Source organism: Podarcis filfolensis, assembly GCF_964270895.1.
Source record: "Podarcis filfolensis genome assembly, chromosome: 4".
Classification (NCBI taxonomy): domain Eukaryota; kingdom Metazoa; phylum Chordata; class Lepidosauria; order Squamata; family Lacertidae; genus Podarcis; species Podarcis filfolensis.
Genome location: NC_139607.1, coordinates 48754393 through 48780853, shown reverse-complemented (window position 1 = coordinate 48780853; position 26461 = coordinate 48754393). Strand labels below are relative to the sequence as shown.

Sequence of the window (26461 nt, the reverse complement as noted above, 5' to 3'; positions counted from 1 at the left end):
GGATAGGTTTGAATAATGGTCTTTTATAGACCATGCACAATTTAGTTCTATGAAGGAGGCTCTGGGGAGGGAGAAACATTTGTTGTTCAAGAGCAGACTAGAGATCTCCCCTCTTCACAGGTATATTTTTAGGTAGAAAAGTTTTCTTGCAAGGCACAGCACATGGAGCTACCGTCTGCGCCTGAAAGAGAGGTCATGGCAACTTGGTTTTTATGGGCAATGCAAAGGTATCAGCTGAGAGCTCAACATCACATCTGTGGCATTTTTGGCAACCTGAAGCATGCAATGGAGATTATGAAAATTGCTGAAGCAGAAATTCAATGATGTGCTCATATGGATATTGCCCGGAAGATTTGTGTAAATGCAGAAAACTTCCCAGGGGCCCATTTTGCTCCTTTTACAGATTTAAATGTTAACTTGTTGATCTTATAGTTGCTGTTCTCTCCTAGATGAGGGAAACAGGCCCAGTTTGATGTGCATATCCAGAAATGCATAGACTTCTGGTACTTCATTTCTTGAATCGCCGTTTGACATCATTTACATACTGGAACTTTTGCTAAATAGACTAGAAAATGCCATTTCTTGGACGTATTTCTGATTGCACAGTTTATATTCTCTGTTATAGTAACAGCTCTTCCTTCCTTCCTTCCTTCCTTCCTTCCTTCCTTTCCCCATACCCTACCAGAAGAGTAAAGAATTCTGCTTAGTTTCAATACTGTGAAGTCAAATTATTATTTAGAATTGGCAACACAATATAGTTAATACAGTATTGATGTACTTTTTAAAAAGTACATGTGATACAGAAGCCAATCTATACCAATAGCAGCTTTTTATTTTAACTCCTTTTACCTTCTGATATCCAAAGGTTTGGTATTACAGAATCACTATTAAACCTACAGTACTGTGATTGTAGACTTCTTAGAGATGTAAAATTTCCCCAATGTCCTCATTACAGTACATTTATTGACTGAGTCCAGGGCTTGATGAACTTTAGACCCAGGTTTGTCTTCTGAGATGTCCACTCCAGTGTTCAGATTCTGAACAATGTAGGCATTTTAACAGGCAATGCCTACTATGTTTGAAAACAACTAGCACTGACTGCGGTTGATCATGTATTTTGAAAGTATATGTGGCAAACATCTGGTCACAGATGTCTGCACCACCTTTAGTCTCATTATAAAAAAATAGAATGATCACAGGCTTCAATTTGTTGTTTGAAATTACTGCGTCTTTATATGTTGAAGAAAGGAGAATAACTATTCTTTTCTTTCTTTGGCAGATAGCTTACAAGTGTTGAATCATTTTCAAAACAAAACATGTTGTGTTCATGCTTTTGTATTTGTGGAAACTCTTGAGTATTTTATGGTATTTTCCCCAATCGTGTCAACCAGTCAGGTTGCTTGCTAGCTGATCTGTTGGCTAGTGCCATGCTGCTGAAAAAGTAATCAGTTCTGTTTCAGCCAGAATCCTGTAAATGCAGCATTAATGTCTTAACCATGGTTTGGCCTAGGTTTTGAGCTGCTGGGGCACCTTTTTCCTTCCCTACCCATATGTCTGCATCGTAAACATATGTTGTTTTGGAATTGCAACACATCCACAATTCAATGGAGCTTACTTCTACATAAGTGGATAAAGGATTGCAGTCTTAACCAATAATATGTGCATAACTACTGCAGAAGATGAAAAAAATCCTGTTTTAAGATACTTATATGTTTATAGTAGGGCAGACTGTGTGTAGTCCTGAATGACTCTGTATGTCTGCATGCACACCTTCCTTTTTTCTGGGCTGGGGAACAGCCAACCCTTGCTCCATCCAGTCTTCTCTACAAGACAAATCCCTGATGCAATTTAAAAAGATAGATTACCACTTACATAAAGACATATTGGGCTCATGGAATATCTGACCATAGTTTGACCATAGATAAATAAGGCACTAGGCAAATAATTTTATTTGACTCCCATCCCAAATGTACTGTTCTTTGACATAATAGAATATTATCCTTCTTTGTTCTTTGCTTATCCTGTGGCTTATCCAAGAAGCTCAAGTAGGATTATGGTTCACCAGTTTGTAGGACTTAAGAGTTATTCCTCCCTGTTTTTTCTTTTCAAAGCCCTTCTGCTTTTTCTTATGCCCTGTTTCACTTTATGATAATACTAATAATAATAATTCTGTGTGTGTGTAGCATTTTATATTGAAAGAACTACAGCTTTCAAGATTTCTGTTACTTTATTTTGAAATAGTAGATTTCACTTAAAAAAAATATGTCTGGGATATGTATGTATGTATGTATGTATGTATGTATGTATGTATTTTTTTCCAATCCTCTGCCATTCCTCCCCACCATACAGTCTGATATATTCTTGTGCATGGCAATTAGCCTTAAGGCGATTATTGGATTAGGGCAAAGACTCAGTATGTCAACCCTGACACTATCATTTATTGCAAGGTATTTACAATTTTATTCACCTATGCCTGTGTTACATTAATTTCTTATGGTGCTGGAGCTTTAAGAACTTGGGTGGTTTAACAAGATGCCTCTGTGACAAGAGGAGAAGATACCAGCCCGTCTCTTGTTGCCGAGGAAGCAGCTTTTAAGTAACAGCAATGTTTCCCGATTTACCACAGTGTGCTTTTGTCATCATAATCCTTCCTTCTTGTCAAGACTGATTTGTTCTTCAAGCAAGGGACTGTCATCTTCCTGTTTTTCCCGTGGCTTTCCCCCCCATCCCCCGCCACCACTTACTTGTTTTGTGGAAGCAAAAGTGAATTTGAAAGATGTTGGCAAACCAGTCGGGAATATGTTTGTTAGCTGGAGTTTGTGCGACGCTGGTTGCCCTGGCTTTAGCCTATTACCTGTACTGGTAAGTAGCAAATTACGCAACAAGTTCTGTGGGTTTCTTTTCCACTTCATAAGGCTGGGATCACATGTCTTTTTGAGAACTTTGCTTGTATCAAATGTGGTTTTTAGTACAGTAGCTTGTAACTTTAGATCGATCTTCCCCTTCTTCACAGTAGTACTTATTATTTGTGGAGCTCAGGTGTTTTGAGAAATCTTTTGTGATGAAATGGAGGATGATAGGTTCTAAAATATCATAGAAGAGGTCTGGCTTTTTAGCCGCCTATTGCTATTTACAGATTCTTATATCCACACTGGCCTTGAGTCTTTTTGTTTACTACTAGCTACACAGGTGAACTGTAATATCTGCCTTAGGATGTTTTATAGAGATGAAGGAATTTGGATTGTTTTGATTCTTCTCTGTAGGGCTCCTTCTGTATCTGTAATATCAAGTTATTGATGTTGTAGCGAGAGAAACTATTCCAGTGCATATTGTGGGTGTAGAGAAACAGATAAAATGGCAATCCAGTGGGAATGGGAATACTTTTGTTCTCCTGAAGCTTGTAGGTGTACAGTTCCACCCAAACTGTGCCCTTAGACTTTGTCTCCAGGGAATGTGAGAATGTGAATTTCCATATTTAGTGACCTAGGCCAAACAGTATGGTATATTGAAAAATACTATTGAAAGTAGGGAATCATATTATACTTTTAAGCTTTACTTAAAACAAAAAATGGAAAATGTTCAGTGTCTGTAAGTTTAATCAAATTAAAGCAATTTTAAGTGGTAGTCAAGACATTGGGTGATATCTAATGTTAGCCATAATCAGAGGAAACCCAATGAAACCATGGACTTAAATAACCTATTTCCATGAGGCATAATCCAAGGATGAGCAAGTAAATTTCCACTCATGCAACAAGATTTTCTGTGGCCCTCCATACCCTCCTCCCAAATCTGTTCTGGAGGGTTCCCCAACATACGGACAATGTCTGGGAGACCACAGAGGGGAAGAAAGAAAGGCAAAGGCCCACTGCATGATCAGAAACTCTTCCAGTCACCTATGGATAGCATTAGGGGTCAGCAAACTTTTTCAGCAGGGGGCCGGTCCACTGTCCCTCAGACCTTGTGGGGGGCCGGACTATATTTTGAAAAAATAATAATGAATGAATTCCTATGCCCCACAAATAACCCAGAGATTCCTTTTAAATAAAAGCACACATTCTACTCGTGTCAAAACATGCTGATTCCCAGACTGTCCACGGGCCGGATTTAGAAGGCAGTTGGGCCGGATCCGGCCCCCTGGCCTTAGTTTGCCTACCCAAGGATAGCATCAAATGCAGCTCATTGATATCCATGTGTCTTCTGTGAGTGTGGCTTAAGTGGATACCTCTAATTATTTCAAGCATTATATACCTCAGAACATGGAGACAGGAGCCTTCAGTTTAATTTGGGTTTTGTAAGTACTCTTTGATTCTCAATGTTTAGATTCAAGGGAAACATACAATGCTGTTGCCAAGTTTTTTTTATGTCACCACTAATGACCGGGCAATCCATCAAAAGCTGCTCTTTTTGTAGCCACCAGCTTTGGTAGTGTTTCAGTCCGAAACCCTGATAACCCACTTTCTACAGGAATGCTTGAGCGTGTGTGTTCCTTTTTAAACATACTTGAGATTTTCTGCCCATGTAGCTCTCAGCTCTTTTCAGTCAGGATGAACTGATCAGATGACACCAGAGATTGCTGACTACCAGCTTTGCATATTGGGAGATTAACCTGGTTTTGCTGTTACTCTGCCAGTGGTCTCTTGCTCTCATTGAGGTCAAAGCAGCCTGCTTAACTATAGGAAACAACTCTCTCAAATAACTGAGATTAAGTTAGGTAAAACTATGGATCTCACAGTTTCTCAAAAAAATGACGAAGGCAATGTTATAGGTGTGAGCCTCCCCATGCACTGAGCCTCTTGCTGCTTGGATGTAGAAAGAGTCTTGATGGTGTTGGTGCTGCAGTTAGGAAATAAGCCCTACACTGGGTCTTGCCTGTTGCTTACTTTTGCAGTCCTGGGCAAAATATATTTCTATTCTCTTAGGCCTTTAAAACAGGGATGGGAAACCTGTGGCCCTCCAGGTGTGATTGGACTGCAGTTCTCATCAGCTGCAGCCAAGGTGCCCAGTGCGCCTGGATGATGGAAGCTGTAGTCCAGCAACATCTGGAAGGCTATAACTTCCCCATCCCCAATTAAAAACACGGCATTATTTTTAATTATTGATACTATGTTGCGTTTTATCTGCTGCTTAACTTTTCTCTGACATTTTATTATTTGTACATATCTGTGTGGTTCTGATATTTCATTGCAAGCTGTCTTGGCAAAGTCATTTGGAGAGTGAGGTGTAAATGCCACAAATAAATGAACACATTTTTAGGGAATGGACAGGGCAGAAGCTGGATTGGGTTATTTTCTAGAAATGAGGAAAGGTACTGTGGTATTCTTCTGGTCAGATAGCAACAGGCAGGTTTGGGCTATATATTACAGGGCTGGAGAAAACTGTAGCCCTCCAAATGTTGTTGGACTCCATATCCCATCTGCGTCATGCAGCCTGGTCAATGAGCTGATAGCTTGATAGCTCAGTCTGTACAGCGTGAGACTTTTACTCTCAGGGTCATAGGTTTGAGCCCCATGTTGGGCAAAAAGATTCATGCATTGCTGGGGGTTAGACTAGATGATCCTTGTGGTCCCTTGCAACTCTACAGTTCTATGATTACCTGTGGTTATCTGTGAGTAATGGACACTAGGAAGATGCCGTGAGGAATCTAGCAGAGCTTTTGCTCTGCAGAATCTTGAGACACACAAGGGACACAGAAAAGGTCACAAATCGGAACTGACACTCTTCACACCTGCAGAGGTTCTAGTTACAATAAGGATCTGATTCAGGGAGTTGATGGTGTCCTGTCAGCTTAGAACATGCTGAAACCCTTCTAGGACTAGCCAAGTAGTTGACAACTAGATTAGTCTTGTTCACATTGATCAGTTACAAATGGGAACAATTCCAAGAAATGGTACATGACCTAACCTTCCATTGAGGTTGTGCAGAGCATCAGAGGATAACTAAATTAAACCTTTTTCAGCAGTTGGTTTGCTTTCTGTGCTGTGTTATAGACAGCAATTTATTATTTGCCATTTTGCAAGTGTTTTCCCACCTGCCAAACCCATTCCTTTATAGCAGTGATGGCCAAACTTTGCCCTCCAGCGGTTTTGGGAGTACAGTTCCCATCATCCCTGACCACTGGTCCTGTTAGATAGGGATGATGGGAGTTGTAGTCCCAAAACAGCTGGCGGGCCAAGTTTGGCCATCACTGCTTTATAGACTGAGAATTACTGCATTTTCAGATTGCAGTTGGAAGAAATGGGGAAGGAGTGAGTGAGTGAGAGAGAGAGAGAGAGAGAGAGAGAGCAGAGCATCATATGGAAATATTATAAAATGATTAGTTGTTTGCATTTTGTATAAGGGCAATTCATAGAGAGCATGCATTGGTTAGTTTTAGGTTAAGACCCTTGACTATTCCCATTATATCTATGCTTGTATTTCCAGTTTGCATGCTTGGAATATTTTAAGAACTCTTAAAGAGGAGCACAGTTTGATTGGATCAAATGGTTATCCTATGTGTTGCTTGCTAACCTTTATATACTTTATATACTCTGTCACTTGTACACTATGTGTATCCAGCCAATCACTTGCCTTGTTTCTCCCACTTTATCATATTTTGTTTGACTCTCCTTTGTAAAAATAAAAATAAAAATCACTTATATACAGTAGTTGCGTCTGCCTCAAATTGAAAAGCCTTTGTAGTTCTACAGAGAGTAATTGAGTTTATAACCTCTTGGCTTATATATTCTTTGGGCCAAGGAGTATAATTTGTGCACATTTTTTACTGGACTTGGAGAAATGAGGGCTTGGCCAGATTTGACCTCTGAGTTCCTGCACCGTGTGAGTACTCTTGAATAGAAGTGTTTAAGAACTTGTTATTGCCAATGATAGCCTTTTGACCTGTCACTTAACAGTTAAAATAAACCTTCTTGATTGTATTTACAGCTTGTTCCTTCCAAAGGGTGTGAGGTTGATAACAGTACTAAAGTCAGAATTTGATGAAATGTGAAAATATAATTAGAGAATTATTGTGTATACACATGCACACAGAGGAATTCAACGTAATGGCATGGCAATCATTCCATCAGCACAAGCATTTTACCTCCACAACTAGCACAATTCCCCCTTTCCTTCCTTCACATGCTGTTCTGGGAGTTCTTCTGACCTCCCCAGAGCCAGTTGGGGGCACACTGGGGGTGCATGGGATGAGGAGGGGGGAAATCCCCATTACACTACTGGAGGGCCTTTATTTTATTAGTTTTACTGGTGATAATGCTAGCACTTTTGTTCCAATTTCTAACATCACTTTTACACTGCAGTTCCTATTGCGTTAAGGAATTGTTGCTTTTTGATGGATATATTGCCTTGCCGTGCTAAATTTTAAATGGTGGGAAAGTACTGTATGCCAGAATACCACCCCAAATTTCACCATGTGAAATTACCATACAGTGCAAGACTCCCATGATTTTCTGAGTGAGTAGGGTTGCAAACAGTTTTGTTTTTTTCTGGAAACAAACGAACACAGAAATTACTGCTAAACTCACACTAGACTTCCAGAAGCAGCTTTTAAATCTTGAGGAAATATAATATAAAATTCAGAAATTAATAAATAAGGAATTGCCTGGAAGATGAAATAAAGTCCCTTCTGAATGCAGCCTGAGATTGCATGCACACTTACCTGGAAGTAAGCCTCATTAAATATAATGGTTGCATTCAGCTGGAATAATAAACCATGGCTTAGCATGTTGGGAGATAAGCCTAACCTTTCTGCAAGCTCATGCATTCTAGCCCTCTCCTCTCGTATGGCTGTTCAGAGGAGATTGGAAGGTTTCAGATCCAATTTTCAGTTAACTACAAGTTTAACATTACATTTGAATCTTAAACTGATTATTCTTAACTCTTTTACTGAGAAACTTTCTTCATAAACCACCGTTTGAAGTTGGTTTGATTCAAATACTTGCCAAGGTTAACCACAGTTTGTTTGGTTCAGTTATCATGACAAGTTGTGTTTAAACAAATACTTAGGAACTGAAGGTTCCGGGCTTTTCCTGCCTGTGCCAGAGAAAGGCTAGGCTTATTCCCATCATCATAAACCATGATGGTTTATGATGATGTCTGGATGCATCTAGTGTGACTTAATTCTGAGCGAAGATGCCCCGAATTGTGGTGGTGGGAAATCAAACATCTGGCTCTCTCTGGAGTGAAACCTCACGTAAGATTTATTGCCCATCAAACCATTCAAATATAACATTTATAAAATCTCTTACAATCACTGTCCATTTTTTTAAAAAAATATTGTTTTGAGTAGCCATTTGTGGTTATGTGAAGCACAGATTTCTGTATCTCTTTACAGTCAGGGCAGATGGAGATGCTAAATAAATGAGCAACTTGCTCATTCAGTTGGGATATTGATAGCCCCAAATGCAGTTGTAGGTTACCACAGAAGACAGTGCAACGTACTGCTGAGGACTGTTCTCTTAATAGATTTGGCGGGAGCTTGAATGCTTTGAACTAGATGATGCTGTGCCTTGGCTTAAATACACACACACACACACACACACACACACACACAGAGAGAGAGAGAGAGAGAGAGAGAGAGAGAGAGAGAGAGAGAGAGAGAGGTTTGGTCCATATAAGGCAGCTCAGCTGCCAAGAAAACCTTAGATTCTTGGCTGCAGTGAGCCTTACTGATTTTCCAAACACACCTTATACTTTTGAACTGCACTGCTTTCAGAATCTCCCTGGGGTGGCTTTTTAAACATGGACAGGAGTAGGCTAACAATATTTTTACTGGCAAGGAACTCTGGGAAAATACCACTATTTCATCCCTTGGGGGAGGGGAAACCAATTTGGTGTCCTCCAGACATTGCTGGGCTACAACTTCCATCATCCTTGGCTGTCGGTTATGCTGAGTGGTGGTTGATGGGAGTTGGAGTCCAACAAAGTCTGCAGGGTACCACATTGCCTCCTACTCAGCCTTAGACTGAGGCATATGACAGTTGGAAGGAAAACTGATCAGGGACGCGGTGTATCTTACTTAAGTTCAGCTGGCTTTCTGAAATTATCTTTTCTACACAACTGTTTGGGGGGTGTAGGAGCTGTTTCCTCTTTTGCACCTGGCCACTTTCTTCTGTGTTTACAAGAAGATTTTGTGAGCACCACAGCTTCTGAACAGACTGGAACAAATGGGAATGTAATATTTGTTTGAGGGGGTAGGGAAGGGGAAACCTAAATTCAGACACATAAGATAGAATTCTTACTAGTATTTTTATCCTAATTTGGATTGTTACAGTGTAATTCTATCCATGCGTATTTTTGGCAGTGGGACTTGTTCTGTTGTGTATTTTAGGACTGCAGTTCTAAAACTGCAGAGCAAGGTGTAAAACATAGGCTACTAAAAATTGCATCCTTTACCAAAAAGGTGTCTTAAAGAGCAAAATCTAGCCTCTTCCTCAGGTGGAAGAGATCTCCTCAGCCAACAGACACCCAAATCCATGGCCAGTCAGATGCTCCCTTCAAAGTAGGGAAAGGTTTCTAACCTTGTGTGATGCCAAACTCCACAGGTGTGTCCAAGCCAACAATAAGCAATTGTTTGATATGCATTTGTTAGCAGGGTCCATTTCATATGTAGATGAAATGCAGAGAGCAACAGCCTGGTTGAAATTTGATTACTGTAGTTAGTTGCCAGGAATGCTAAACTTTCTGCCACAATAGGCATAGCTTGATCAACAGGGGGTGTACAACAGAGGTCAGTGTGCAAAGTACAGAGAATTTAATATGCCCATTTTTGCTCATCTGCATGGGCTTCCTATTCACTTCAGTGCTAGTGATTTATCTTTAAAATTTTAAATAGCTTAGATCTGTGTATCATAGGGAGTGACTCTCCCTTGCATTCTTCCCCATCCTCTGCAATTTTCTGTATACCTTCTTATTGTGAGCCTATATTAGGGAGGAGAGAAGTGTTTTTCCTGTAGGGGCACCCACTATTGTGAGGAAAAAACCCCCACCAACCTTAAGGTCTAATTTTCCCTCCATTTGGTGAATTTCTACAACTGTTGGTATTTGCTGTATTGCCATTTTGAGTTGGATCCCGTCTAGTTGGTTGACTTTAGCTCCCACTGAAATCAATTAATCATTTTGAATACTTTGTGCAGAAAAGGATTTTGTAGAGTTGGAAAGGTTCAGGAAAGGGCAACCACAATGATCAAGGTTGCAGGAAAGGTTGTAGCGTTTGGGGCTTGTTAGTTAAGAGAAAAAGCGAGAGAGAGGCTACATGATAGAAGTTTGCAAAATTATGCATGGCATAGGGAAAGTGGCTAGAAGGAAGTTTTTCTCCCTCTCTCATAACACCAGAACTCATGGACATCCAATGAAGGGGAGTATCAGAGGATTCAGAACAGATAGAAGTACTACTTCATATGGCACATAGTTAAACTATGGAAGGTATGGCTTTAAAAAACTAGGGCTTCAAATGAGGATAAGATTAATTCAGCAGCTACATGTCCTGATGACTGCTCTGCCTACACAGACAAAGGCAGTATGCATCTGAATACCATTTTCTGGAAACCACAGCAGGAGAGGATGCTGCTGTGCTCAGGTCCTCCCTTGCAGATGGGCTACTGGGAGAACAGGATGCTGGACTAGATGGACAGCTGATCTGATCCAGCAAGTTCTTCTCATGGTCTTATGGATTCTTTTTGTTACTTCAGAAGCATATGAGGCCTCACACTGGAACATAAAGTTGTGCTTAACTGACGCAGTCTGTATTTGTGCAGGTAGATCTCATCATATAAAAGGGTTACGTTTGCAGCTAACATGCGTGTAAGAAAAATTGCACAAGGCCAGAACAACCCCTGGAATGGCTCTGCATGACCATCCCTACCTGTCTGAAGCTGGCACTGAATGGGCCTTGTCTCACACACAAAGTGGAAAGCTTTTTAAGCCGTGCTTTCCAGGCTCTGGGAAGATAACATGAGGCCTCTGGATGGGCCTGCAAGCTTTAAAAGCCCCCTGTGGGGTTGTCTCATGAACTCATGGAGCTTCCCTCAGAGTCTCATGTGGCCTTTCCAGCTCTTTCCATGGCATGAAAGCACTATGTGGAAACAGCTTTTTAAACTCCTTCTCAGCCTCAGGCTTTTGGAAAGTCATGTGAGGGCTTCCACTAGATCTCAGACAGCCCTTTTGGGGTTTCCCTCTGCTCTCCAGCCCCTTTTTAATTTCAAATTTTCTGAAAAACCATTTCCTGTAAAATCAGCATAAGATGAGATCGACCTCTATTGTTAAATCACTTTGAGATGTTTTATATCAAGCAATTCATGAATAGAATTAAACAAACAAACAAGCATATATATTGTTTCCTATCCGTGTTTGCAACTCTTTCACAGCATATGAGAGAGACAGCTCTTTTCTTATGTGGAACAAAATAGGCACCGTTCAGAATGCATGGCGTTAACTGCAGTGTCTTTTTATGTCCTGTCTACTGCTTTGTCTTGTTGCTGGAATCTGCAGGAGGGGAGAGTAGTGCTTTGCTCTGGTCCTGCTTGCAGGTGTCCTGTAGGCATCTAGGTGGCCACTGAAAACAGGATGCTTGATTAGATGGGCCATTTGGCTTGACCCAGCAGGCTCTTCTTATGTTCATATTTGTCTTTGAGGTCTCTTTCCCTGCCCCTCCTGACCCCGTGCAGTTTGGCTTTGTCTTCAGCTTGCCAGCCAAGCACACGCAGTTGGGTTGCTTGGTTTTGATTGTTGCAGTTCAGTCCCATTCAGCTAATCGGCTTATTGTTTGAGCTGGACATATTTGGGTACACCACTGTTAATTGATGCAATAGCATTGAAATGGGAGAGCAGTGTCCCATCTTAGATCTTACTGTACGTATATGGAGAACAGCAGCTCAGAATAAAATTTGGCATGGTCTAAATTGCCTGCATGCTGGTTTGAACAGGGGAAAAGTCAAGTTAGGTGGAAATTGTAATGTGGAGTGCCATTTCTAAATTGTAGACCAAGGTCAAACATGTTGTGAATTATTGTAATCCCTTTGAAGATGCAATTTAAAGAAGAAAAGCAGAGGATTATTATTGTTGTTATTTATTAAATTTCTACACCGCTCTTCATCTGAAGATCACAGGGCGATGGTGATTTTAAAGAGGAAATAAATAATATGGAAAAAATGAGAAATATATTTGTGGCAAAAAAGGGGTACTTTGTCAGCTGCGTTGACATTTTCCTTGGCGGTTTCTTTTAAATTCTCAGCTTTCTGGGTAAATCAGTTTTAGTGTTAGAAATGAGGGCATTGTTGTTGAATGGCTGCCCAATAAGATACCTGTGAAGGTAAACCACCCTGGAAACATATTTCCAGATTTTAAACAGATTTAAAAAATAAATTTAAACAGCAGTGGTATAATTTAAAAGACAGCTATGTGATTTGTACAGTTAGCTTTCCTTACCATAAACGTTCCTGCTTTGAGCAACATACAAAAGGATGTCTTCAATGGTCATGGATAAAAGCATGCTCCAAAGAAACATGTCAGTTGGCAAAGTTTTGATTGGCTCGTTTTGACTGTCTGGTTCTTTTTTGCCTAGATTTTTTTCTTTAAACCACTGAATAGAATATAAAATGGATATTAGATTACTAATACTTGCATTCACTTACCTGGTAAGTTCCATTGAATTAAGTGGAGTTCTGTGATATAATTTTCTAGAATTTCAGATTTGTTGCACTATCTATATGTGTGTTCAGTTTTGGAAATTGTAAGCAAAATTAAGCCACTAAATAGGACTAAGTTTGAAGCAGAATAGGGAGATCCTGACATATCTAACCAAGATGTCAAAGCATAAACAGTAGAGCTGCTGTATAGAAATTTAATAGTGGTGGGTTTACTGTGCATTTGATCACATCAAAAGTGCCTTGAATCCTGTTCCAGTTTGATCTCTTCACAAACATCAGAGGATCTTCACACTGAAATTTAATATTGGGTTCATCACATTATGAAGCTTGTGATTTATAGAGCAGAACCATCTTTTGTTACTGTAATTGGTATCCCAGAATGAAACTCATTATTACTTTTGTATTTATTTTAAATCACACATGCTTTAGTAAAATTAACTTTTCTCCATCCACTGTTGCTTCTTAATCCAGAACTATATCTGCCTTCTCTTTGTACTGTACTTCCTTGGGTTAGTTTTATCTATCCCCATTGGATTCAATCAAGGCAAATGTAATGCTTTTTCTTTAAAACCTGCCCCTCCCCACATCCTCTTAGTGTATGTACAGTACTTTGAACCACTTTCCTTCCTATAAGAAAGGAAATAGGATATTCTCAAGTATTATTATTTCCTGCCCATTCCAAAGGGCTTCTTTAGAACTTTGAAAACTAACAATAGTAGTATGGTTTCTCCACTAAAAACGCATATTACTTGATAGAGGAAGCACTCCAAGTGTACCAGTTTCCTTAGGTGAATGAGTTGTTGGTATATAGCCACTGACTCTGAAGCAAACCTCTTAACTTGGTTTTAGCAGTGCCTTGCAAGGTGATTTGGAGTCTTGACATCAGGACTTCAGAGTGCTTTACGCCTGATGTCATTGTGATGCCTGCTTTACGAAATGAGCTTTTTTGTCCCTTTTTATGTCGGCATGTACTCTGTGTTGTCAGCCCTTCAAGCCAGAAATACTTGGAGAATCTATGTAAATGGCCAGTTGCTTGGTCAACAGTGAGGTTGATATTAGTTCATTCTTGGTGGATCATTCATAGAATTGTAGAGTTGGAAGGGTAAGGCTACCTTGAGTACTTCTCGCGATGTCTATATGCTGAAATGGAAAAATCAGTGCCCAGAAATTACAGCTTAATATATGGATTCAAGAACTTAACTTATTAGACTTACTCCATGATTTGATTTGAACATTATTGACTTTAACAAGAATGTTTCTTTCTAAGCTAGCGGCCAATTCATCCTCTGCCCTGTGAGAGAATGGCAGCACGACAGAGCAGTATTCATTTCAGAAATATCAAATACATTGCTTGGGAATTATAAATGTGTAATGGTGTGAGGAAGTAACTAATTATGCTAGATTGCTGTTGTGTCTTGTTCACAGAGCCTTCTGTCAAGTTAGCTGGCTTGTTTTTTGCGATGTAATTTACCCACATGTGTGCCTTCTTCTTACCCAGTTGCTGTTTGCTTCTTGTTTCTGGACTTTAAATAGCATATCCAAAGGGAGCAGTCGTGTCTGTTGAAAAGTGATAATTTCCATGCTAAGTGCCAGGACTGCTTGATCATCATCAAGAGATAATTTCCTGCTAGTTGAAAAAAAACAGCACAATACTTGGCATGCTTACTTGGAAGTAAATTCCACCATGATCCCTAATAAGTGTGTTTGGGGTTACAGGCACAGGTTGAAATTATGTAGGTGACGTGGAGAGCAAAAGGATGCTTACATTATGTAATGAAAAATTATATACAGGTACCACCCCCAACTTATGCAGGGGTTATTTCCGGTCCCCCGAGCACATAAGTGAAATTGCGTAAAATGGGGTGTACCCTCTAAAAAACCTCTAAACACCCTCTTTGCTGCTCTCTCGCCAATCTATGTAAAAAATACTGTATCCCAAGATATAACCAAAATTGAAGCTCTGGTGCTGGCAGGAGGCTGGAATATGTGCAGGAAAGTAGCAGCTGCTGTGATACCCTGCACACCAACTGTTAGGTGGGGAAGCTGAGCAGCCTAAACAAAGCCCACTGCACCTGTGGTCTCTTTGGGGCTTCCCCCTCCCTCACTGATGTCCTCTTTGGGCTCCAGGGAAGGTCTGCTCATGAGCGATGTAGACTCTCCAGCACTCTCCTATCATTTCCAGGTTTGAATTTATTTAACTATTTCTTGGCAATACACACATGAGAGTTGATCACGTGTAAGTGGGGGGATGCCTGTACAGTATCTATCTGCCTATCTACCTATATGATATAATTTATTTCATTGCCATCTGAATGAAGGTAGCTCAAATGGGGACAAACTAGTTTGGATCCTATGATAAGTGAACTTAAAGAAGTTCAGAGTGGAATGTTGTCTATCTCATCCTCCCTGCAGCTACTTGTGCCTTCTCTAGAATGTTGGAGGGCACTTCTAAATAATAGAGGATTTGGCATGGGGATTAGGGTTCTGGTGTAGGTTGAAATCACACCTGATTTGGCTTGGGTCGTAAAGTACTCACGGATATACCGTCCTGGGCTGGGATGGAGCCCATGGGGCAAGACAACAAGGCAGGGCAGAAGCTGCAGAACCACAGAATGTTCTGTGCCCTACAAAGGTTGAAAGCAAATTGAGCCCCTTTAAGCCTCTACTCGCATGGTAGAGCATTCTTAAGGGGCCAACACCCTGATCTGAAGACAGCCACTCCTGTGATTTATAGCCACTTGGAGTGGTGAGGTCTTGATTTGGGCTCTCGGGCTCACAGGAGGGTCCATGAAGGTTCTGGCTCTGTGGCTGGGTGTCATGTGTGATACTGTCAGACTTAGGCTCAGTGGTCCCTTAATCTCCAGCAGCAAGGTACTTTACAGCTTATTTACTCCCTGTTGTGATCATTGCAGGACTCTTGGGTCACCATGAATGAATGTTTCTTCTCCACCAGCCCCTTGAGCCCCATTCCAAGTAGTTCAGAAGGGGATCCTGAGCATTCCCCGTTAGAGGGCCGCAGGGGGGCAGGTGAAGAGGGACACTTTATGTCTCCAAAGTTCCTTCAGTTAACTTACCTTGAGGTCCAGGCCTTTGCCACCCCTGCTTTGGAAGCCTTGGGCTTGTCTCATCTCACTATTTCTCGCCACCTCCACGGTCTGACTCCAGAACGAATCAAAGCCCACTCAGCATTTCTGTGGTGTGAAAATCAAGGAGATGCATTCTTGCAATCGGAAGGGAGCAACTGATGTGTAGGAGTTGGAATCATTTTGCCTTTTTAATAAGGAAACTGTCATTTTCCCTGAAGGAACACACAGCACCAGGATTTTAAGGGAGTGAAAAATACGTTTCAGGGCCTGGCTGTTGGGCTATGCCTCTTCAGAGTTTTGTTAATTCCTATCCAGAGAGAGCTCAGCCACTAATCTTATCTGGATGGCAACATGGTGAGAGTTGTGGGCGACCAAGCAGCCTGAGAAGACCCAAAGCTGAGATAAAGTAGGGTGCCCCTGTGCCTGTCACCAGCTTTGGTTTTTCTCCTGGCCTGAAGAGGGAAAGGATTAAGGTTGGAAGGCAAAAACATAGTGTAGGCACGTGGAGACTCCATCGTGGGTGAGCACACTATGTGTGTCTGTACAACAAATGACAGCCTTCATGGTGTACAAGGGCTGTACCACATCAGGCTGCAAGTGATGGATTACAAAACCGGGATGGCTGTGGCAGGTTTAGGCCCCAAGCTCTCTAAACATTATTTGTCAGAATTGAGCTTGTGTGTATTGTACTGTCCCCTTCCCAGAAGACCTATGCAAGCACATCTCCCTTTTCCCCACTAACACCCAGCTAAATCCTATTCAGCCTTCTCACACACCATCGGTCATTTAGCATAACTTTTGCTTCCTCTTCCATTTTCCATTCTCCCTACATTTCCGCTCAAAACAAAGCTTGCTTTCCCTGACCCCACCTTCCCCCATTCTTTTCTATGAATTTCGAGAGTGGGTGCAGTGGCACATTTTTACCTGACCTGGCGTGCCCCGCAGAGTAGATCTGTTCACATCGAACTATAATTCTTTCCCGACAACTACAAATGTACCAATTCTCCTTGCACCCCCTAGTGGCAGGTGCTACCCAGCATCCATAAACTAAAATTAAGTCATTGAACAGTGCGGAATCTGGAAAACATGGGGCCTACCAAACACAACAGATTTTCAAAAACTAAACAAAAGGTACATCTTGGCACCGCACACTCTTTTTTATGATTGGTGTTTTTTCACATTTTAAGCAGATCCCTCTTACTTTAATGATAGAGATGCTCCTGGAATCTGGATCCATATGAAGCATGCAAACTTTCACAGGATTCAGCTTTTCTTGATGCAGAATTTGGCTTACTTTGGTGGAGAATGTTATCAGATTACAGATAGTCGTGAAATTAGTGAGAATCTGAAGCATCTATGCTATTTGAGAGTATTTTGCCCCATTCAGCTTTGCAAAAAGGGTATTTTGAGAGTGGGTAAGGGCCAAAGCAACAGATCTCGCCACCACAGCCAATGTTTCTTTCACATCTGCCTCTTCTATGGCTGGCAACTGTTGGGACAGAAAGCACTCTCACAAGTATGCATTTGGCCCATGGTCCACCATTTCCAGGTATTCACTTCCCTTATCTTTTCCCCACAACTTTTTTTGTAGAGGGAGGTGACCTTTTGACTTTAGTGAATAGGAAAAGGCTCAGTATTCCCCATCCAACTCCCCTGATGATTTGCAAGTCTTATGTATTCAGAAAGTGAGGAGGCTGTCTTACATTTTAGAGGGTGTTTTAAAACCATTGTTTACATGTAAAAGCAAGACGGTTCTGTTTTGCTGTTCGTGCCCATGCAAAACCATCATATACGGTATATTGTGGCACCAGAATCTGGAGCTTTTGGAAAATCAAGCTGTGTAGGAATTGCAGGTGTGCAAGAGCTGAATGGTTTCCATTTCCCCAACATGATCTGCAATATAATGCTAACCAACTCTTGACCTGGATGAAATTGGCCTGGGGGTGAACATGCCATTTATGATTCCCCAGCTGCTACTTGGCAGGGAGGAAATATCAGCATTCCCCTCCCCTTCTAGATTAGGAATGTTTTGTTTGCTAAGCAAGCTGTTTCTTTCATTCTTTTTCTGTAGGACGGTAATTCTGAGTGAAGGACCTTGCAAGCGCTACTAAGTGGTTATCATGGGCTTAATTGCGTTTCTGAAGACCCAGTTTATAGTTCACCTCCTGATTGGGTTCGTCTTCGTTGTGAGTGGGTTCATCATTAACTTCATCCAGCTATGCACGCTAATCCTCTGGCCTATAAACAAGCAGTTTTATCGAAGAGTGAACTGCCGCCTTTCCTACTCATTGTGGAGCCGTGAGTATGCTCTGATTTCTATGTGCCAACTAGGAATGTAGTTTCTTCAGACTATAGCGGGTAGGCCTTCTTAGGAGCAGTGGGGAACAATGTTTGTGGGTGCAGATGCTGAAACACTGATCTATAGCTGCCACTGCTAGGCGTTGGTAATTTTTCTTGCACGGTGGACTTCTCTGCATGTACCATATTTCCCCCTTTTTCCATGTCCTTGCACCTAAAGGCAGGAGCTGAGGTGAGAACTCTCTGAAGCACTATTGCAGGAATGGCATGTTGTGCAGAATATAGCCACACGCAGAAAAACAACTCTCTGGAGGGACCCTGTTCCAGCCCTTCTGCTTCCCTCTCAGCCCTCCTGAAAAACCACTTGCCTGCATAGCTAGGATAGGCCCTTCATCCTTCCGCACAGCAGGTATCCACAAGAGGTTGGGCATTGTTCCTTCCTCCTGTGGCATTGCTTTTAGTCCCAACAAGCCTAACTCTCTCACACACCCTCTGTTGCCAGTGGAGGAGATATGAAATATCCTGTTGCCTTGTTCCTCTTTCCACTCTTCATTTTTTGTAATTTCCCAGCTTACAGCTTTCCTACCTTCCCCCCCATATGTATATTTTATGTTTTCTCATTCTTTTCTAGTGCCTATTTTTGTTCATTTGTCTCATTTCCCAGTCCTTTAGACCGTCTTTTACTTTCAAATCTTTCAAATTTCTTGCACAAATGCCTGTTTTCTTACTCCCTGCCAGCCTGTCTAGTATTCACTGCAGTGCTTCCCAAGTTTGTAACTTGGGGCAAAAGTTTTTTTAAACGTCTTCCATTGTAGTCACATTGCATCGGTTATTCAGAGAGCCTGAGGTAAGACAGAAATTCTAGAGGGAGAGCCATCTCAGTTGTTTGTTTTTTAAAGCAAACACACACAAAATAGTCTTGTGTACCTTAAATATTTAACCGTTCTTAAATCTTTTAAAGTTTAAAGTGCTCTAAGGGACAGTTTTTCCTCTGAAAAATTGTTAAGGTGGAAAACAGACCCTGCAAACAATCCAGTTGAACTGGCTCATAGTGAACTGCTGCTAAAATGCTATTTTTTTTGACTAGGTTATTCCAGGAGCAAGTTCATTACTCAGATTGCTTGCGACATTTTTTGATGTTGTCGCCCAGAAGCTCTCCTCTTCGGGTCCTTATTTTGAAAAATGCCAAAGTAGCATTTCCACCAACCTGGCAGGAACAGGCTGGGGAAGGGTGCTTTTTATTTATTTTTTTACTTTTTTCCTGTCTTCATGTTTATAAGAGGGTACTGAGAAATAAAGATGAAATCATCTTAAGTATTAAATGGGCTTCTATTGTACCCAAACGCTTTTACTCAAGGAGTTTTATGAACAGCATGATCTACTAATACAGGGGTAGCCCACCAGATCTTGTTGGACTCCCAACTCCCATCAGCCTCAGCCAGCCTGACCAGTGGTCAGAGTTGTAGTCCAACAGCAATTGGAGGGCCCTGTGTTGGCTAGCAGTGTACTAATATCACTAACAGTTCTTAAATTCAAACTGCTCACTTTGTTATCTTTATCCATGAAGAAATGTTAGCTTTTTGCTGAACGGTCATTTCCCCTGCTTTTCTTTCCCTTTGTTTCTTTCACTTACTCTGAAAACTCTGAATATTACTATGACAAGGCTATCTCTACAAACATACAATTCCAGTTGCAGCTCCCATTCAGGGTGGATCTTGCAGATTGACAGCTGACACTCGAGGGGTGTGTGCAGGGCTGAAAGGACATGGCAATTCAGGTTCATTAGGGGACAGGTGACAGTGAGACAGGGGAATAGATAACAGGCAGGTGGTTGGGAGTTTTGTCTTCAATGCCAAAAGCTGGCCGTTTGGGCTTGTTTCAGAAGGGACATTGGTACGACATCCTACTAATGATAGAGCTCGTTTTTGTATCAAGGCAACAGATTCAATCCATGGCATCTTCAGTTTAAAAATCTTGAGAACAATAGCTTCTTGGAGAGCTTTGAACCGTCATAGTTAGGTAGAGCTAGACTAGACATTCTGTTTCACTGTAATGCAGCTGAGTATACAGGTCATCTCCCAAACCTGTTTAGCTGGCTGGCTGTGTGAGATATAGAGGACTTTCCTGTATTCATAGGTAACTGTTTGGTACCTGGAGGGGGGGGGGGAAATAACTAGGTTTTTATTTAGCTGCCTTGCAGCTGTAAAGCAAAGACTCAATAGAAGGTTTCTAGTATTTAAGTAGCCAGTTAAAATCCAGGTCTTACACTGATTCCACCCCTGAGACTAGGCTGACCGTGATGACTGCTGCGTTCTTAGCATTCTTTCTCAGGCTCTTAATCAGGACTCTTAAACTGTGTTCATCCTGATGATGTTGAACTACAACTCCCATCATCTTTGGCCACACTGGTTGGGGCTGATGGGAGATGAACTCCAACAGCATCTGCAGGGACCGCAAGTTTCTTGACCCTGCTTTAGAGAACGTTAAGTCAGTGGATTTAAAAATGCTGCAACTCCCCACACCTCTCTTTTCCCCAATGCAGATTTTGTTGTGAAAAGTAAATTTGTGTTTGTAGTGAAAAGCTGCCATTTCCCCCTGTGTGTACCAGCTGAAGCACCCATGCATTTTGGAGCTTTTTAAGCAGGCTGATTCACGCAACACTCAGTATAACACGTCTCTTGAGGACTCGCAACTGAGCATGTGAAACCACCAAGCATGGCATTGAGTGTGATGTGGAAAGAGGCGCAAGTCTCTGCTGATGGTGGTCCGTCATGATCATTGCATACATAGTGCAGAATAAACTGACCTCTTCAGACTAGATCCCCCTTTCCAGATTGCTCTTCAAGGATATCTTAATTTAACTTTTATTTATTTATTTATTTATTTATTTTTTAAAAAAGAAGCTTCATATACATTGTACACTTTAAAAAACAAACAAACCCCAGTATAACTATTTGATGAGGTAATTTTAGAACCGTAAACCGTTTCCTCACCATGGGGTGCCAGCCATGTGAAAGTCAGTGACACACTGGCTCCCTTCAGAGATTTGAAGCTCTTGCTGTGCCCCTCTTAACTAAAATGACTAGTGCTGCACTTCTCTGAAAAAGGTTATTTCCTGTTGTAGAGCAGCACGGATGTTTCGTCTGACTTCCTGCAAAGAGAAAACACTTTGCTGCATATTTAATTCATGAAGGCAATCTATATTCCAGCCTTATTCATTCTAGCTACCTCCAGATGACTTAAGGAAAAAAAAGGGGGGGGAGCTCAGCATGTTCAGTTTTTACTCTCCTAGCAACAATAGCTCCATCCAAGTCTAAATGGATAGTTTACTGTTTGCAAGATTTTTGTACATTACAGCTTGTACATTGAGTCCCTCCCCTCTGCTGTTTTTGGTGGTTGGTTTTTTTGCATAATTGTTTTTTTTTTTTAATGCCATGACATTCTTTTCATTTTAAGGCTAAGTGATGTTCCTCTCTTCAAGTATTCAGACTGATAATAATAATAATATATTTATACCCTGCCCATCTGGGCTGGGTTTCCCCAGTCACTCTGGGCAGCTCCCAACAGATTATTATTATTAATAATAAAAAGCGATAAAACATCAAACATTAAAAACCTCCCTAAACAGGGCTGTCTTCAGATGTCTTCTAAAAGTCAGATAGTTGTTTATTTTCTTGACATCTAATGGGAGGGCGTTCCACAGGTGCAACAGGTGCGGGGGGGGGTTATTAACTTGGTGACCAGCTGTTTAACACAAAGCTAAAGTTGTTAAAATATACATGTTTTAAAATGTATTTAAAGTTTGTTTGTTTGTTTGTTAATTAAATTAGTATACCACCCTTTATCCAAAGATCACAGGGCAGTATATAAGTTGTGATACTTAAGGCTGAACCTACCAGCATCACTCTCTGTCTCTGTCTCACTCCTCACCTCCAGCGAACGTCCCTCCCTCAGATGTTGCTGAACTACAACTCCCATCAGCCTCAACAAGCATAGCCAGTAGCCAGGGATGATTGGAGTTGTAATTCAGAAATATTTGGGTGGGGGAGGTTCCCCATTCCTGCTGTAAAGTATATTGTTATGTACTTCTCTGACTTCCAGTTTTTCCTACTTTTAAACCACACAAGAATAAAATGCACCGCTGGAAAAATACATCAGGAACCACTGTCAGATTTATTGGGGTGGGACGTTTCTGTACAAGGCTTAACAAGTAAAAAATAATAATTCAGTTTCTAAGATGTCAATATTGGAGCTGTAAAAGCTCAGGAAAAGCAAAAGGATCTTGGGATTTTCCCAACACTAGTGAAGTCAGTACTTCAGGCTACAAACATTTCTTCAGAACCAATTCTCTGTTCCTTTTGCTTCCCCCTCAAGCTGTTGGCAAGAACTGTCAGAAAAGATAGGGAAATACTCCTGGAGTCTAAAAGTTCCTCTTCAGGCTGTCCAGTATTAACAGAGGGTTCCCATCTTAAGAAAAGCAGACAGGCAAATAGTGGCTGTGTTTGCATAGCAATGTAAACCATAGTGAAAGTGCTCTTCCTCTAGCAAGAATAGAAACAAACCACCACCACTAGTTTAGTGTTACATTCGAATGAGAGATTGTAGATTTGTTTCACTCCAGATGAACCACAGCCCTCTCTCTGGGCAGAACACTAAGCCAGGAGTCGTAGTTTGATGCTCACGCTAGGAGAGAAGTGAAGTAGGAGTGATCTCTGTATTCCTTGTAGACCATTAACTATGGTTTACTGTAATGTGTGAACACAGACAGAGATTCCAAATGGTCTGGTGCGATCTTGGGTTCCTTTATTCATTGGGCTACATTGCAGGGAAGGAACAATAGTCTGTTGTTATCCGCTTGCAGTTGTATGATGGGTTATAATTTTTTAAAAAAATTCAGAAAGTATCAGAAATGCATCAGTGCTTGTAAACCAGTGCAGAACAAAATGCGGCCACTTCCCTTTTTAAAACACCAGAGTCTTTTATGAGTGATGCAGGTTTAAAACAAGTTCTGCTGCAGTAAGCTGCCATCTGAACAGGGCCTTGGGTTGGTGCTGAGGCAATGCTGCTGACTGCTTACTCATCATCATTAAGCGATCAAATAGGCATTGAGACTGGAAAGGAACACACAGTGCATAGCTGTCAACTTACAGATTTGAAAATAAGGGACCAGCAGCCTCGAAAATAAGGGATCAGCAGCCAAAATAAGGGATTTTCAGAGCACAGGTATGTTCAACTTATGAGCCCCTCCGAGCCAAAGGCAGAAAGCCCAGCCAGCAGCCAAATGAAGCCTCAAGCGGTGGTTCCCATAGCGCAGCAACCTGGCAAAGGGGATGCAGCAAGGAAAACCACCGCCGCCTCTCCGCTGGGAAGTGCTGAGCAAAGGCGAGTCCCCAGGCAACACGGCCGATTTGATCGGCATCAGGCATGCAAGCTCCACCCCCCCAGTCGTTCTTAGACGCCTTATTGGGTGAGCAACGCAGCCAAGCAACATAGCTGGAGCCTCCCTCCTCCCTGGCTGGCAGGGAGGGAGGGAGAGGAGCTGCTTCCTTTGAAACCTGGGAAATTTAAGGGACATCATCAGTAAGGGACAACATCGGGACATGGCTCTGGGATAAGGGACTTTCCCGCCAAATAAGGGACGGTTGACAGCTATGACACAGTGGCTGAGATTGCATGCAAACCATGGAGCCACAGAGCAGGAATAGCGACTGCTTTGCTCCTCCCTCAGTCCTTCTGCTGCCACACTACCCAGAGCTAAGCCATGTCTTGCACCAAACAAACCAAGAAAAAAGGCTATGGCTATAGCTCATGGCTTGTTTAGCACAAGGCATGGCTTATCTCTGGGTAGCACATAAGCAGAATTGGCCAAGGAGCAAAGCAGTTGTGGTTTTTTGCTCTGTGTACTCGCACACTATAGTTTGACTAAGCGTTACAAGCAAAGTAGGCCATTGGGAACATACGCTCTGTTTCTGATCCTGATGAGGGAGGGCCTAGGTGGCAAATTTCCAAATCTTACAGGTAGTTCCCTTTCTGAACTCTCAACCCAGCACTCCAAGCTGCCCACAGATAAGGGCAGCATCAAAGCAAGTCAGTTAGCCTATAGCAAAGCAAGTGGATATCAACATATATGAGCTCATTGCTACAACAGCTACCAATTAATAGTGGGGTTATATTGACCACCAAGATGGCTTCTGGAACAGTTCGCCTCTGGTTCAACACACCTGTTTACCTTTAGCTGCAGTTAATATTACTGGGTTCGCTGTGGTTAGGCCCTGCAGGGAAAATGTATGTTGCAGGACAGAGGGAGAGAGTGAGTGGAGGAAAGGAATGAACCGTCCTGTGCACCACTCCCAGTTACTTAATTATATAGTTAATTAAATGGCAGAGTTATGTTTGTATCCCAGCAAAACTTACCGAAATTTGATAATGTGGTTGGGTAATCGTAACAGCTTTTGAAACAGTGATTGGTGATCTTCCTCTTGATCAGAATGGTTGACTTGTTTGGCATTGGAAACTGTATTGTAAACTTCATCCAATTTGATTTAAAAGTGCTCTCGCAGCCCTGAAATTAATCTTTTAAGGCTGGAAGTGGAGCTTTTAAATAAAGAAAATTGTCACCAGTAAGAAACTAAGGTGTTCAAAACAAAACCTCTGAAAACTGTTTGCTTCTGCCCTGTATAGATAGTATATAACTGCACATTTAACAATGTGCAGTTATATACTATCTATACACATTTAACAATGTGCAGTTATATACTATCTATACAGGGTAGAACCTGTATAAGTTAAAAAAGGTTGGAAATAATAGTTTGCCATATACAGTGGTTTAAAACATTAAGGCCTAATCTACTTTCTTTGTTTCCTCCTGTGACTTAGAATTAGTGATGTTGCTGGAATGGTGGTCTGGTACAGAATGCACGTTGTTCTCAGACCAGGCTACAGTCGATAAGTTTGGAAAAGAGCATGTCATCATCATCCTGAACCACAACTTTGAAATAGACTTTCTGTGTGGCTGGACCATGACAGAGCGATTTGGCGTCTTGGGGGTGAGTGCATCAAACTTGTAGCCTTGTATATCTTTTAATTTGAGGGGTAGGGTCAGGTTTATTTTTCACCTTGGGAAAGGGAGGCAGCTGGGGTGGGTGTTTAAATGGTCACACCGGATAAATTTCCTTCCCACTAACAGCAAAATTAGATTCAGGTAGGTAGCCGTGTTGGTCTGACGCAGTTGAAATATATAAAAAAATTGTCCAGGGGCACCTTAGAGACCAACTAAGTTTGTTCTTGGTATAAGCTTACATGTGCATGCACGCTTCTACAGATATACTAAAACAGAAGTCACCAGACCCTTATATATAGTGGGAGGGTGGGGAGGGGTATTATTCAGAAGGGAATAGGAGATGGGTGATTGACTCAATGGGTATGGTAAACCTGTTGATGACTAGTTACAGGCTCATCACAGCTATCTGCCAATCACCCATTCCCACCACCCTTCTGAGTAATACCCCTCCCCACCTTCTCACTATATAGAAGGATCTGGCAACTTCTGTTTCAGTGTATCTGAAGAAGTGTGCATGCACACGAAAGCTCATACCAAGAACTAACTTAGTTGGTCTTTAAGGTGCTACTGGAAGGAATTTTTTTTTTTGTTTTGACTGTTGATGACTGTTAAAGACTGCAATTAGTCCTACAGCAAGGGATAGTATGCAGATGATTAGCATATGCAATGAGACAGGAATCCAATCCAAAAGTAGGATTGAGCATTTCAGACTCAGACAGATGAGACAAAGATTCACACCCCCAATTCAGTCCAGTTGACCTTGGACCAATCTCTCTCCTCCTCCCCTTTTACACACACAAACATACAAACACAGAGAACCCACCCTACCACATAGGGTTGTTGTGAGGATAAAATGGGGAGAAAGCCATGTTTTCTAGAGCTCCTTGGAAGTAGGATATACATGTAATAATTATTATTATTATTATTATTATTAATAATAATAATATGATGTGACTAATAATTCCCAGGAAACAAAAAAACGACATCACCTTACTAGGCTGCTTCAGAACAGTTTTGGAAATGGCACTATTTGTAAAGGATGTGTTGTAAACAAACAAATGGATACTATCTTGTGTTTCTTTCAGAGTTCAAAAGTTCTTGCTAAGAAAGAGCTGTTGTACGTGCCCCTAATTGGCTGGACATGGTACTTCCTGGAGATTGTTTTCTGCAAAAGGAAATGGGAAGAAGACAGAGATAAAGTTGTCGAAGGTCTAAAACGATTGTCCGATTATCCAGAGTATATGTGGGTAAGTTAAGTTTTGCAAGGCCTGTCCGTGGCACTTTGAACAAGATGGTGAAAGGTGTGGTCTTCCTGCATGGTGTGTGTGTGTGTGTGTGTGTAGCCATACTAAGATTTTATATACAAATCTGTATGT

The 26461-nt window shown here is 41.5% G+C and overlaps 1 protein-coding gene across 8 annotated transcripts in view; it reads left to right on the top strand.

The window, feature by feature from the left end:
• AGPAT3 (1-acylglycerol-3-phosphate O-acyltransferase 3) overlaps window positions 1–26461 on the top strand; it is a 67302-nt gene that overhangs the window by 28096 nt on the left and 12745 nt on the right. For 7 of the 8 annotated variants that reach the window (XM_083612573.1, XM_083612577.1, XM_083612578.1 and 4 more), the window contains 3 exons: window positions 17799–18025; window positions 24902–25071; window positions 26171–26332. In XM_083612573.1, the coding sequence (XP_083468699.1) occupies window positions 17848–18025; window positions 24902–25071; window positions 26171–26332 (510 nt within the window). In that variant the 5' untranslated portion in view covers window positions 17799–17847. Of the gene's footprint in view, window positions 1–2578; window positions 2863–17798; window positions 18026–24901; window positions 25072–26170; window positions 26333–26461 lie in introns of those variants that run through there. The other variant, XM_083612580.1, reaches the window with a different exon arrangement.